Source organism: Drosophila biarmipes, chromosome X, assembly GCF_025231255.1.
Source record: "Drosophila biarmipes strain raj3 chromosome X, RU_DBia_V1.1, whole genome shotgun sequence".
NCBI lineage: Eukaryota > Metazoa > Arthropoda > Insecta > Diptera > Drosophilidae > Drosophila > Drosophila biarmipes.
Window position 1 is genome coordinate 5,366,351 of NC_066611.1, and position 10,715 is coordinate 5,377,065.

Below are 10,715 nucleotides of genomic sequence, written 5' to 3' on the forward strand. Positions count from 1 at the left end.
TTATTGTTCTTATTTTATAATTTATTTATTTAGAACGTACTCTTTTTTAGATTCATTCAAAAACAGTTATATTGTCTTAATAAATTACACTCTAATTAATTACATTTACATGTGAGCCTGGGCCTTTGCCCGCATAATCATTAGAATAGAAATGATCTAGCTTCTAGCACATGGGTTATGACTCAATTAAATCTCTAGTTCTGTGTACAATCAAACTTCTTCCAGTTTTCGGCAAAGGATTTGACCTTTCCAATGGGGTTTGGCTCCTTCCGCGGCTTGCGCCAGGCATTCGGATTCAGCTCCAACATGCCGCCTAGGATTTCCTAAAATAAAGAAGCCTCAGATTAGTTTTCCGCTACATCACACAAGGCTGGCGCCGTCCACTAACCTGGGCAAAGTTGGCCGGAAAGCGGTCCTCGTCCTCGATGACGTGCGCAAAGCCCGAGTCCATGCCGAAGTGCACCCACACGTAGGGCAGTCCCTTGGGAATGGCCGCCCGCAGCGACTTCTGGCGCAGCGAGACCAGCTGCTTGTTGATGCACCACTCCTGCTCCGACTCCTCGATGGCCTTCTTGAAGTAGAAGGGCGCCATCTCGCCCTGGCTGGCGGGTATGGGTATGCAGTGCACGCTGAGATGCGGCCGCCGGTGCAGCTTGTTGGCGATCTCGTAGAAGACCACGTCCTGGCGGCGGGCGGCGAACATGCGGGTCAGGGCCTTGCGGAAGTTGCTCATCTCTTCCCAGGCGTCCTCGTCCAGCTGCGTGCAGCAGGGCACATGCTGCAGCGTCGTCAGGATGCAGTGCCCACTCTGCAGACCCATGTACCACGGCAGACTGAGGTAGACCTTGTCGCCGAGGGACACCAGCAGCTGCTTGTCCAATTTGGCGGAATCAAAGCACCGCTCACAGTTCTCCAGACTGGCAGCCAGCTTCTCGTGCTCCCGTATGGCGCTCTGCAGCTCCCGCTTCTCGGCATCCCCGGCAGAGATCTGCTTGCGCACCTTGTCGGCGAAGATGTCCTCCAGGTCGTCGTTGGGATTCTTGTGCTTGGACACAATGTCGGCGTACTGCAGGTTGGCCTCGGCGGCCGTGGCATGCTTCTCCCGCTCAAACTGGTGGAGAGGGAGTGTTAGTACTTGGCCTTCGCCATCAGAAGTTGAACTTACCATTTGCTTTATGTCGTAGCGGTCATCGTCGGCAAAGTACCTAACGCGCTGGCCATCCACGTGGGTGTCCACCTTCTTGCTGCCCCGCTTCTGTGCCCTCCTTCCGCCGTACAGTTCGTTGGGGTCGCCGGGCCCGGACCCTGATTGCATCAGGGGACGCACGTTGCCGCTCTGATCCACCTTGGTGAGCAGCACATGCTCTGCCGAGGCCTTGAACTTGCCTGGCCTAGCATTGGCCTTTGGTGCCGCCTGGCCGGAGGCAATGAACTCGGCTCGCTCCTTGCGCGCCACCTCCAGCTGCTGATTGAGTTCCGCTGCCAGTTCCTTTTTTCCTTTGAGTTCGGCCTTAATTGCCTTGCCCGCCAGATCGTTGATCTGCTCGTCTGTGAGGCAAGAGGAAGTGGGCTTAGTTCGCTCCTCCTCCTCCTCCTCCTGCGGCTCCTCCTCAGAGGAGGTAACACTCCTAGAGCGAGTTCGGCTCCTCCTTGGAGGACTGGGAGCCTTGGCGCCAGGTTTTCGCCAGCCGCGCGAGGAACCTTGCCCAGAGCTGCTGGACTGCGGCTTGGCTTGTCGGTCATCGTCGTCCTCCTGCGGCTTTTGAAAATCTGGCAGACCCGTGCCATTGCTCTTCCAGTAGGGATTCAGCTCACGGCCGCTCTTGGCCGGATCGTAGGCATCGATTTGTTGGGCCTTTTCGTTGGGCTTGGCCGGTTCCTTGCGTTCCCTGGAGAATGTCTTCAGCAGGAGAGCCTCGCTGGTCATCCAGGAGTCCCGCTGGACGGCCTTCTTGTCGGACACTTTGTCCGCCGCGGGAGGTGGAGGGGCCTCCACCCACTCGTCCTCGCTGGCGCTTGCCTTGCGGCTCCTCTTGGACTTCTTCTTGCGACGCTTGCGCTCCTTTTCGTCCTCACTGGAGGAGGAGGTAGAGGAGGATGAGCTGGAGCTATCGCTGTCGCTGCTGCTGTGGTGCTTCCTGCTCTTCTTGGAGGACTTGGACTTGGACCTGGACTTGTGCTTGGAACTCTTCTTCTTGGCCTTTTTGGCGGGCTTCTCCAGTTTCTTGGCCACCGCGGGCAGCATCCAGTCGCTCTCGCCGCGCAGCTCCTTCTGCCGCTCCCGCTGGCCCCGCAGCTCCGCCCGGTCCTTGGCCTGCTGCAGCATCTCGGCGCGGGCCTCCCGCAGCTCTTGGCGCGCCTTCTCCTTCTCCCGGCCACTCTCGAATTGTATGTAGCTCATGTTTGGGTCTGTTTGCCCTTGTTTACCAAATAGCCTTTAGAGATGGGTTGATTGGCGATAACCGACATATCGATTAATAGCTTACCGGTATTTAGAAATCATCATTTATTTCGATTAAAAAATTCAAAATATTAACCATTTAAATCACTTCTTATTTTCCAAGCTTATTTTACAAGTTTTTATTGTTATTTATTATACAGTTTTGTGTTTTGTACTTTATGTATGATTCAATCTCTGAGACACTTACTTATGAAGCGATAATAATAAATACTTCCTATTGTATAGTTATGGAATTTGAACACTAAATTCTCTCCAAGCATCATTCATTTCTATCGTTCAGATTCCTTCAGATATAATTCGTGAACCTTAGCATTAGGCTCTGGGGATCACAGATTCCGGCTCAATCCTCGTCTTCCTCCTCCGAGCTGCCCTCCTCCGTCGCAGCCTCTTCGGCCATCTGCTGTCGCACCTTCCGCCGGACGTTGGCGTCCTCGACCAGGTGCGCCGGCTGGATGTAGGTCTTGTTGGCACAGCCGAGCACCGGACACCGGATGCCGATGTTGTCCTTGATGATTAGCATCACCGAATCGCGGTCGTAGATGTGGCCGCACATGCTGTTCCGCACCGGGTTCTTCATCAGCGCCTTGGACCAGGGGTCGTAGAGCGAGAAGATCTCGCCGCCGGTGTCCTCAACACCTTCGATGATGAGGTCGTCGTCGTCGTCGTCGTCTTTATCATCCCGGGCAGCACCATTCGCCTGGCCATTCTGCGCAGATCCCGTGCCCGCTGCCGACTCCACGGTGCGCTTGAAGTTCTTGAAGTCGGCGATGTTCTTGACATTGATGCGCTTCCGCTCCACCGCCTCGCTGCGCTCCTGCCAGATCCTCTCGAAATCCTCGATGGTGGCGCTCTCGCCTTGGGCCTTCTGCAGCTCCTGGCTGAGCGACTGGTGCTTGCTCTTCAGCCGGATGAGGTTCTCGGCATGCTCCACGCGCTGCTGGGCGCTGGCCTCCAGCAGTCTTTGGATCTCCTCGTTGTCACTGAACTCGGACATGGCTGTGGGTTGGAAAAGGCGAGTTCAGGAAGTGGTCTTTCCGGATTTTAGCCGCACTCACCATCGCCCATTTCCCTGAAGAACTTGGTGCTCTCCACAAATGCGGCGAGGGCGGCATCCACATGCTGATTGAACTCCATTTAATAATTAAACTATATTATTTGATCAATAAGGATCAAAATGGAATTCAATATGGAATTTTTAGATGTTGGCAAAATTGGAGCGCAAATTGTTCGATAGGCAGGCTGAGCTAGCGATGGGCAGAAGTTTGAAAACTGCGACTCGGTGAACTGTGACTTTGCAAAAGTGATCACTGACCCAGTCACGTTTTTCAAATTGCTTGCAAACTTTATAAATATTTCTACATAGAAATATGTCAAAACTTGTTTATTTTAACAAATCTTCCATTTATTTACATTTATCAATCGGGTTTACAAAATTAGGATACTGGCCTGATCATCATTTCAACAAATGTTAGGGAGGTCGTATATAGGCCATCCCAGTAATACCAACTAACTCCTCTTTCCGGGCATTTCCCACTCGTATGGTAAATTCCGTTGAGGTGACTGTAAGTAAAATGTTTTTAGGTTAGGCAGTTTTATTTCGGCTTAAGTCGAATGTAGATACCTCATAAAGCAATTGTTAAACCACCCACCGCCGGGATATTTCCTAGCGCAATTTTCAGGGCTGTTGTCATTATCCCGGTCAAAAGTGCTGAACTTCATGTTCGTTTGATATACCAGCGAGTCTCCGGCTGTCCCGGAATATGTTCCTATCGAGCTGAGCTCGTACTGTTGCTGCTCGCTCCCTATTTTGAAATTATCGTAACGAGCGAATTTGGAGGTTCCATTGAGCTCAAGCCGAAGGTAGAGTTCGTGTCGTTTCTTGGTTAGCTGGTGCAGTTTTTCCAGGCCGATGAAAAACTCCGTCTTTAGGTCTCCAAATCCATTCTTATAATCGTCCCAGTTCCGTTCAAAGCTGACTGATCCATCCTGCCGCCTTTGAATAGTCATCCAACCAGAGGAATTGCAGGGAGCTTCAAACATATCCATGCCTTTTACGTTTATTTTGTAAGTGCCACCTGGACGTCCCTTTGGACAACTGTCTTGCGTTATGGTTTCCGAATGGGATTTAATCTTCTGGTTAAGAGCATCGATTTCCTTGTCTTTGCCTAAAATCTGTTCATTCAGCAGCTTGAGTTGGTTACTTTTGACATTAGCTTCCTCATCTTTGCTTTTCAGTTCCATTGCTTTTGCATTCAACAGATCTTCTTTGGCTTGGATTTGACCTTTTAAGTATTCAATGTTTGCTGTCATATTACTCACTTTCTCGTCATTGTTCTTTATTGCTTCACTTTGATCGGAGATTATTCCGTCCTTGGTTTTTAGTTCTTCAGCTTTGGCACTAATTTCCGCGTTTTTAACCCCCAAAAGCCTTTCGGCACTTTCCAACCGGGCTTGCAGGTCTTTTATTTTTGCTGTTATGTCATTTACTTTTTCCCCTTTGATCCTCAACTGCTCACTTAGCAGTTCGATTTTCTCATCTTTTAGTTTTATTAAAATATCATTTTCTTTAAGCTGCACAACATGATCATTGATTTCCCTAACCTTTGCATTCACTAGCTCTTTGGTTTGTACTTGACACGCGGCACTTGCTACGTTTGCCTTATCATCTTTAAGCCTTAGTTGTTCCATAATTAGCTCGTTTTTTTCCTTTAATATTTCACCTTTTTCCCTAATTAGTTCATTTTTCTCTATGATAACGTCTTCCTTGTATTTTAGTTGACTGTTAGCAAGGAACAACTTATTTTTGAGGTCTTCAATAGTACCTGACATATTTTTTAAGTAATCTGCTTCCGGTTTTATTTGCACATAGTTATCGAGGACTGGCCTGAGCAGCGAAAAACAGTAGGCGTTACATTTACCGTCCAAACTTTGAAGAGGCGGTTTCGTGTCCCGCGTTTCTTTGCTACCGTCAACAGGAGAAAGATGCTTCAACAGCGAAGCCGTCAGGAAGAACGCGAGTAAGGCAGCTTTCATTGCACTTAATTTGCGAACTTATGTGCCGGGGAATGAGAATCGAACTGAATGGAAGCCGAGCTGCACTTGGGTTTATAAAATCAGAGCTTTATCTCTTTGAGGTCGTTGAAATTCGAGCGCCGCTTCCGTCGTGTTATTATATACACGTATGTAGGTTCCTTCTTATAGAAATAAAGGTCAAAATCGGATAACCCCTGTTGTGTGGCAGTATACTTATTTATTTATTTTAAATATTACAGTATACAAAAATAGCTTACTAAAAATTATCATATCATAACTTTTATTATGTTTGACAGAGATTCTGATTTTAAATCTTTTATAAAAGGATTATTGGGCCTTGCGTTGGCCACTGTTAGTAAACACATAAACATTATGGAGTTTCTAAAGATATTTGAAATATTTCAAGCAAGATAGTATAAGTCACAGGCGAGTTTGGAAAACTGTGATTTTTAATATCTTTTTCACAAATCCCCCAAAAATGTCACGGTGATTTCGAGCCAAACGGAAAAGCTCGCAGTGGAAAGTGTCCATCTCTAGACCCGCGTTAGGGAGTTAACGCAGTGTGAACGCCATTTTCTAGCTCGATAGAACAGCCTTTAGAATAAAACAACTGTTTTTTATTTTTTCAAACATCGATGAACCGTCGGAGCAAAGCAAACATCGATAGTTCTCGCTATCGGCCAAAGGTAATCTGGCCAGGTCGAGTTAACCAGGTGGACAGACACAGACGCCGACGCCGAGCAGACGGACGAGCAGCGCCAACGCGACCCACCAGTTGCTCCAGCCGAAGCCGAATTACCCAACCAGCGCCAGTGCCAGTGCCAGCTGTGCGCCGCCTCTTCCTCCCCCCGCTCCACGTGTCCAGGTGAAAGCGCTAGCCAAATCAGAATCCGACTCCAAGATGCGGACGCAGGCACTGCTCCTGGCGCTTCTGGCCATCCTGCCCACCATGGCCCTCGGACTGCTGGAGGGCCTGTACTGCGGCAAGGACAACTGCTACGATGTGCTGGGGGTCACCAGGGAGTCGTCCAAGTCGGAGATCGGCAAGGCCTACCGCCAGCTGGCCAGGCGCTACCATCCGGACCTGCATCGCGGCGCCGAGGCCAAGGCCACGGCGGAGACGCAGTTCAAGCTGGTGGCCACCGCCTACGAGATCCTGCGCGACGAGGAATCGCGCACGGACTACGACTACATGCTGGACAACCCGGATGCGTACTATGCGCATTACTACCGCTACTACCGGCGCCGCGTGGCGCCCAAGGTGGATGTGCGCGTAGTGATCGTCGTCGTGCTGACCATCGTCTCGGTTATTCAGTACTATTCCGGCTGGCAGCGCTACGACTCGGCCATCAAGTATTTCGCCACGGTGCCCAAGTACAGGAACCAGGCGCTGGACATTGCCCGCGACGAGATCCAGGAGCGGATACAGAAGAAGGGCAAGAACCGCATGTCCAAGAACGATCAGCGCGAGGAGCTGGAGCGGATCATCCGGCGGGTGATCGAGGAGAAGATGGACGTGAAGGGCGGCTACGCGAAGCCGACGCTGTGGGACGTGCTGTGGGTGCAGCTGATCATCTGCCCGTACACGATACTCTCGTTCATCGTGTGGCATGCCCAGTGGTTCTGGCGCTACACGGTGATGAAGCAGCCGTACGGCCGGGAGCAGAAGCTGCACCTGATCCGCCGGCACCTGGGCATGGGCCAGCATCAGTTCGAGGCGCAGGAGGACAAGCTGATCGAGGAGTACCTGCATCTGGAGCTGTGGAAGCGCGACAACTTCGTCGCCTGGAAGGCGGAACAGGACGAGGAGATGAAGAAGAAGCTGGCGGAGAATCCGCGCTACAAGGCCTACAGGCGCTACATGAAGAACCACGGGCCCGGCCGCATCACCTTCGAGGATTAGCCGCCGCCGGAGCGATGTTCAAGTTTTATTGTTCCATCTAAGGCAGAGTCTGTTGTGTGCGCGATCCTGAACCCCCCTTCCCCCCTATGGACTAAATTTTGATATATTATATATATAGATATTTTTTGTACGCCGACTAAAATGTGAATTATGTTAATGCCCCGGCGTCCGCCGAAGGGCGAAGCGTTGACCCCGCCGGAGTGATCCGCCAAAACCGGTTCAGGAACGTGGCCAAGTTCGGTTCCCCAGTCTCGTTGCCACAGTGGCCACTGGCTACAGTGGACGAGCCGCCCTAGAACAATTGCCCCGCCCCAAACCTTCCTGGTCACAAAATGACCAAACAACTAACTTGACTAACCCGAGTAATGTAATAAACTAGATAGAATTTAAACGCGGTCTCTCTCACTGGGTGTTCACTGTGCCCGGTTTGCACAGTTGTTCTGGCTAGCTGAAAATTCGATTTCGTGGCACAAAGCCCCTGAACAGCATCTTTCCGCGCTTTTGTTTACACAGTTTGCTTGGAAACAGTTTTGGTTTTTGCTCTTTTCCTTGGCTATCGGGTTGGGGGCTCAGAACTTATGGTTCAGCCGAAGTACGTGCCCCAAGAGCAAGGTGAAACGAAAACCAGGTCTAGATTTTTGCCACAGCCTTCAACAGCCATGTTGATGGTACTTTTCCAAGTCTCTCTGACTTTAAAAGAACATAGTTTTAGCGATGGTTCTAGAGTTTACATATATAGTTACTACATAGATAGTTTTATCAATTTCCTTGAAAAAACTTAGAATTAATCAAAATAAATACTTTTTAAAACAGTTGAATCAAAATAAATACTTTTTAAAACAGTTGGATAAATAGCAACTTAAAATGTATTAGAAAAGATGTCCAGTATTTGCTTTGCATTGCCCCAATATCACTTATATTTTAAACTACCTATTCAGATCTTACATGCCAGACATACTACTATAGTTATCTGAATATCTTTTCATTTTATTTACACCGACATCTTAGAAGTACGTTTCTAAATTTCGCGAACTAACAGCTACGGGGTGGGGATGCTTTGGGGGCCATCGCATCAGAGCAACAGCCCCTCAGTGGTGTGAAGAAGTGTCCAAGGGGTAATACTAGTCTATCATGTACTTGGACTCGTCGACAAACTCCTCGGTGTCGAGCAGGTCGCCGACGAGCTCCTTGACCGAGCGCACGCTCTGATAGCCATCGACGTCGCCGAAGTCCGGCTCCGGGTACGGCTCATCGTGCTGCAGCTCCGCGTCCTGGTCGCCATCCTCCTCCTCCGCATTGTCCTCCTCGTTGAACATAAAGTCATTCGCCACGATGCACTCCTCCAGCACCTTGGTCTGCTCCAGCACCACGGAGTCCAGGGAGAAGGCCTCGGGTATGGGCTTGCGCACCGGCTCCCTGCGCGCGTTCTCCTTGCGGGCGGGCAGTCGCAGGCTGCGGCCGGGCCCCTCGGTGGATGCCGACGAGCCCGATGTCTCGCCGCCACCAGATCCCCGATGCTGGTCCATGTGCGCCGACAGATAGCTCTTCTTGGTGAAGCCCTTGTCGCACTGCGTGCACTGGAACTGCTTCTTGCCGGTGTGCGTCCGCCGGTGGACGGACAGGACGTGGGCGTAGGCGAATCCCTTGTGGCACACCTCGCACACGTACGGCCGTTCGCCGGTGTGGATCCGCTCGTGCTTTTTGCTGCTACCAAAGTCCGAGAATCGCCGGTCGCAGTAGCCGCAGCTGTACGGCTTCTGGCCCGTATGCACACGCATGTGGCGGCGCAGCTCCACGTTCGAGATGAAGGCCTTCTGACACACCTCGCAGGGATAGGGCCGCTCGTTGTTGTGCCGCCGCATGTGGGCATTGAGGGCGTGCTGGTACTTGTACGTGTTGCCGCACACATCGCAGATCTTCGGCGAGCGCTCGTGCCGGCGCTTGGTCGTCGAGGCGGGCTTGTAATCCTCGTCCAGATCGGCCTCGGGCAGACCATTCCGACCATCCCGCTTGGCAACGGGCGAGACTCGACGGTAGGCGCGCTTTTTCTGCTGGCTGCTGGGCTGGGGCGGCGGCAACGGCGGGCTGTCCGCCACGGACTCCTCCATTAGCGACGTCTCGATCTCGTACAGATGCTCCGGTGTGTTGTCGTCATCCCAGGGGTCGAGGCCCAGCATCTTGCTCTCCTCCTCGTCCTCCTCCTGCTGCTGCTGCTCATCGGAGTCCTCATCCTCGGGCTGCTCCTTGATGGGATCCCGCTCCTGCAGATCGTTCAGGGAGAGAACCATGGCTCCCTCGGGCATCAGCGAGAGAGCGTCTGCCTCCTCATCCTCCTCGACCACATCCTGGTAGAAGGAGGGCTCCGTGGCAGTGGTTATGGCACTGCTGACCGAGCTAGATGAGCTGGGGTCCATGTCCAGCCGCTTGATCTTTAGTGTGGCGGGCAGCCGCAGCTGCGCCTGAACCAGATCGATTTTAAGCTGCTCCTGCTGCTGGTCGAGGAGCAGCGGGGCGGAGACAGTGGCCGCGGCGGCGGAGGAGGAGGAGGCGACGGCCGAATGGTACAGCTTCTGGACGGCGGCGCACTTCTCATGGAAGCGATAGGAGACGGACAACTCCAGGAGGCACTGCCTGCAGATCTTGTCCGGCCATGTCGGCAGCTCCGCCGGGTTGCCGTCCAGCTGGAGCCCGGTGCAGCATCGGATCTTGTCCAGGATGAGCATGTGCGGCGACTCCGGGTCGTGGCCGTAGATCGAGCTCGACTCGGGCTCCTCCGCCAGGCAGACGAGGCACGCGACGCCCAGGTCCACCACCCGCGGCTCCAGGTTGTTGGCCATTGCTCCGGTCGCGATGGCGGGCTGTTGGATGTTCCCCTGCTTCCTGGGGCCAAAAATCGGGGCCACAAATCCACACAAGCGCAGCGCAGCAAATAAAAAACACTTCTGCTGCTGGCAGAGTGGCCAGTTTAGCTATTTAGCCACTAGAATTGGCGGTTTTCCAGTGGCGATGGCGGATTGGCGATTGCTAGGCTCAGCTGGCGGGAATTAAAGCTGCTTTCGGACTACGCCAGGCTCCCTCTGACCTATTTAAATTCAACTGACACAAACTTTGAGTTAGGAATACTTTCTTTTACCAATTCTGTTTTTCTTATACTGCTTCTAGCCTTTTAATGCTTAATTCAGCTTGATTTATGGCACAAAGAGCCCACTTAGCAGAGACAGCAGCCTGTCGTAGCACGGACAACCACCCGCCATGGCGTACGCTAAGCCATCCTGGAAAATCATAAATACCATAGAGTATTTTTGGTATTTCTTTGGC

General features: G+C 51.9%; 4 protein-coding genes across 5 annotated transcripts; 1 reads left to right on the forward strand and 3 right to left on the reverse strand.

Annotated features, from left to right (window-relative positions):
• Positions 1-15: 15 nt before the first annotated feature.
• Positions 16-2,430, reverse strand: LOC108033214 (CWF19-like protein 2 homolog). The gene is made up of 3 exons (XM_017107469.3): positions 1,166-2,430; positions 389-1,111; positions 16-323 (listed from the first exon to the last, which is right to left on the reverse strand). The coding sequence occupies exons 1-3, from the start codon at positions 2,399-2,401 to the stop codon at positions 195-197; spliced, it is 2,088 nt and encodes a 695-aa protein (XP_016962958.1). The 5' UTR covers positions 2,402-2,430; the 3' UTR covers positions 16-194.
• Positions 2,431-2,550: 120 nt separating this feature from the next.
• LOC108033212 (fibrinogen-like protein 1) lies at positions 2,551-5,528 on the reverse strand. Of its 2 annotated transcripts, XM_017107466.3 has the most exons (3): positions 4,083-5,528; positions 3,517-4,021; positions 2,551-3,457 (listed from the first exon to the last, which is right to left on the reverse strand). In XM_017107466.3, exons 2-3 carry the CDS (start codon positions 3,593-3,595, stop codon positions 2,802-2,804), a joined length of 735 nt encoding a protein of 244 aa, XP_016962955.1. In that variant the 5' UTR covers positions 3,596-4,021; positions 4,083-5,528; the 3' UTR covers positions 2,551-2,801. The 2 variants fall into 2 exon arrangements, with proteins under 2 accessions (XP_016962955.1, XP_016962953.1); XM_017107464.3 differs by lacking the exon at positions 2,551-3,457 and having other exon boundaries at positions 3,825-4,021.
• Positions 5,529-6,137: 609 nt separating this feature from the next.
• LOC108033197 (dnaJ homolog subfamily C member 25 homolog) lies at positions 6,138-7,788 on the forward strand. The gene has a single exon (XM_017107443.3). The coding sequence runs from the start codon at positions 6,396-6,398 to the stop codon at positions 7,395-7,397; it is 1,002 nt and encodes a 333-aa protein (XP_016962932.1). The 5' UTR covers positions 6,138-6,395; the 3' UTR covers positions 7,398-7,788.
• A 575-nt stretch (positions 7,789-8,363) lies between these two features.
• On the reverse strand, positions 8,364-10,450 carry LOC108033105 (zinc finger and SCAN domain-containing protein 21). Its single transcript, XM_017107305.3, has one exon. The coding sequence runs from the start codon at positions 10,232-10,234 to the stop codon at positions 8,519-8,521; it is 1,716 nt and encodes a 571-aa protein (XP_016962794.1). The 5' UTR covers positions 10,235-10,450; the 3' UTR covers positions 8,364-8,518.
• Positions 10,451-10,715: the final 265 nt, after the last annotated feature.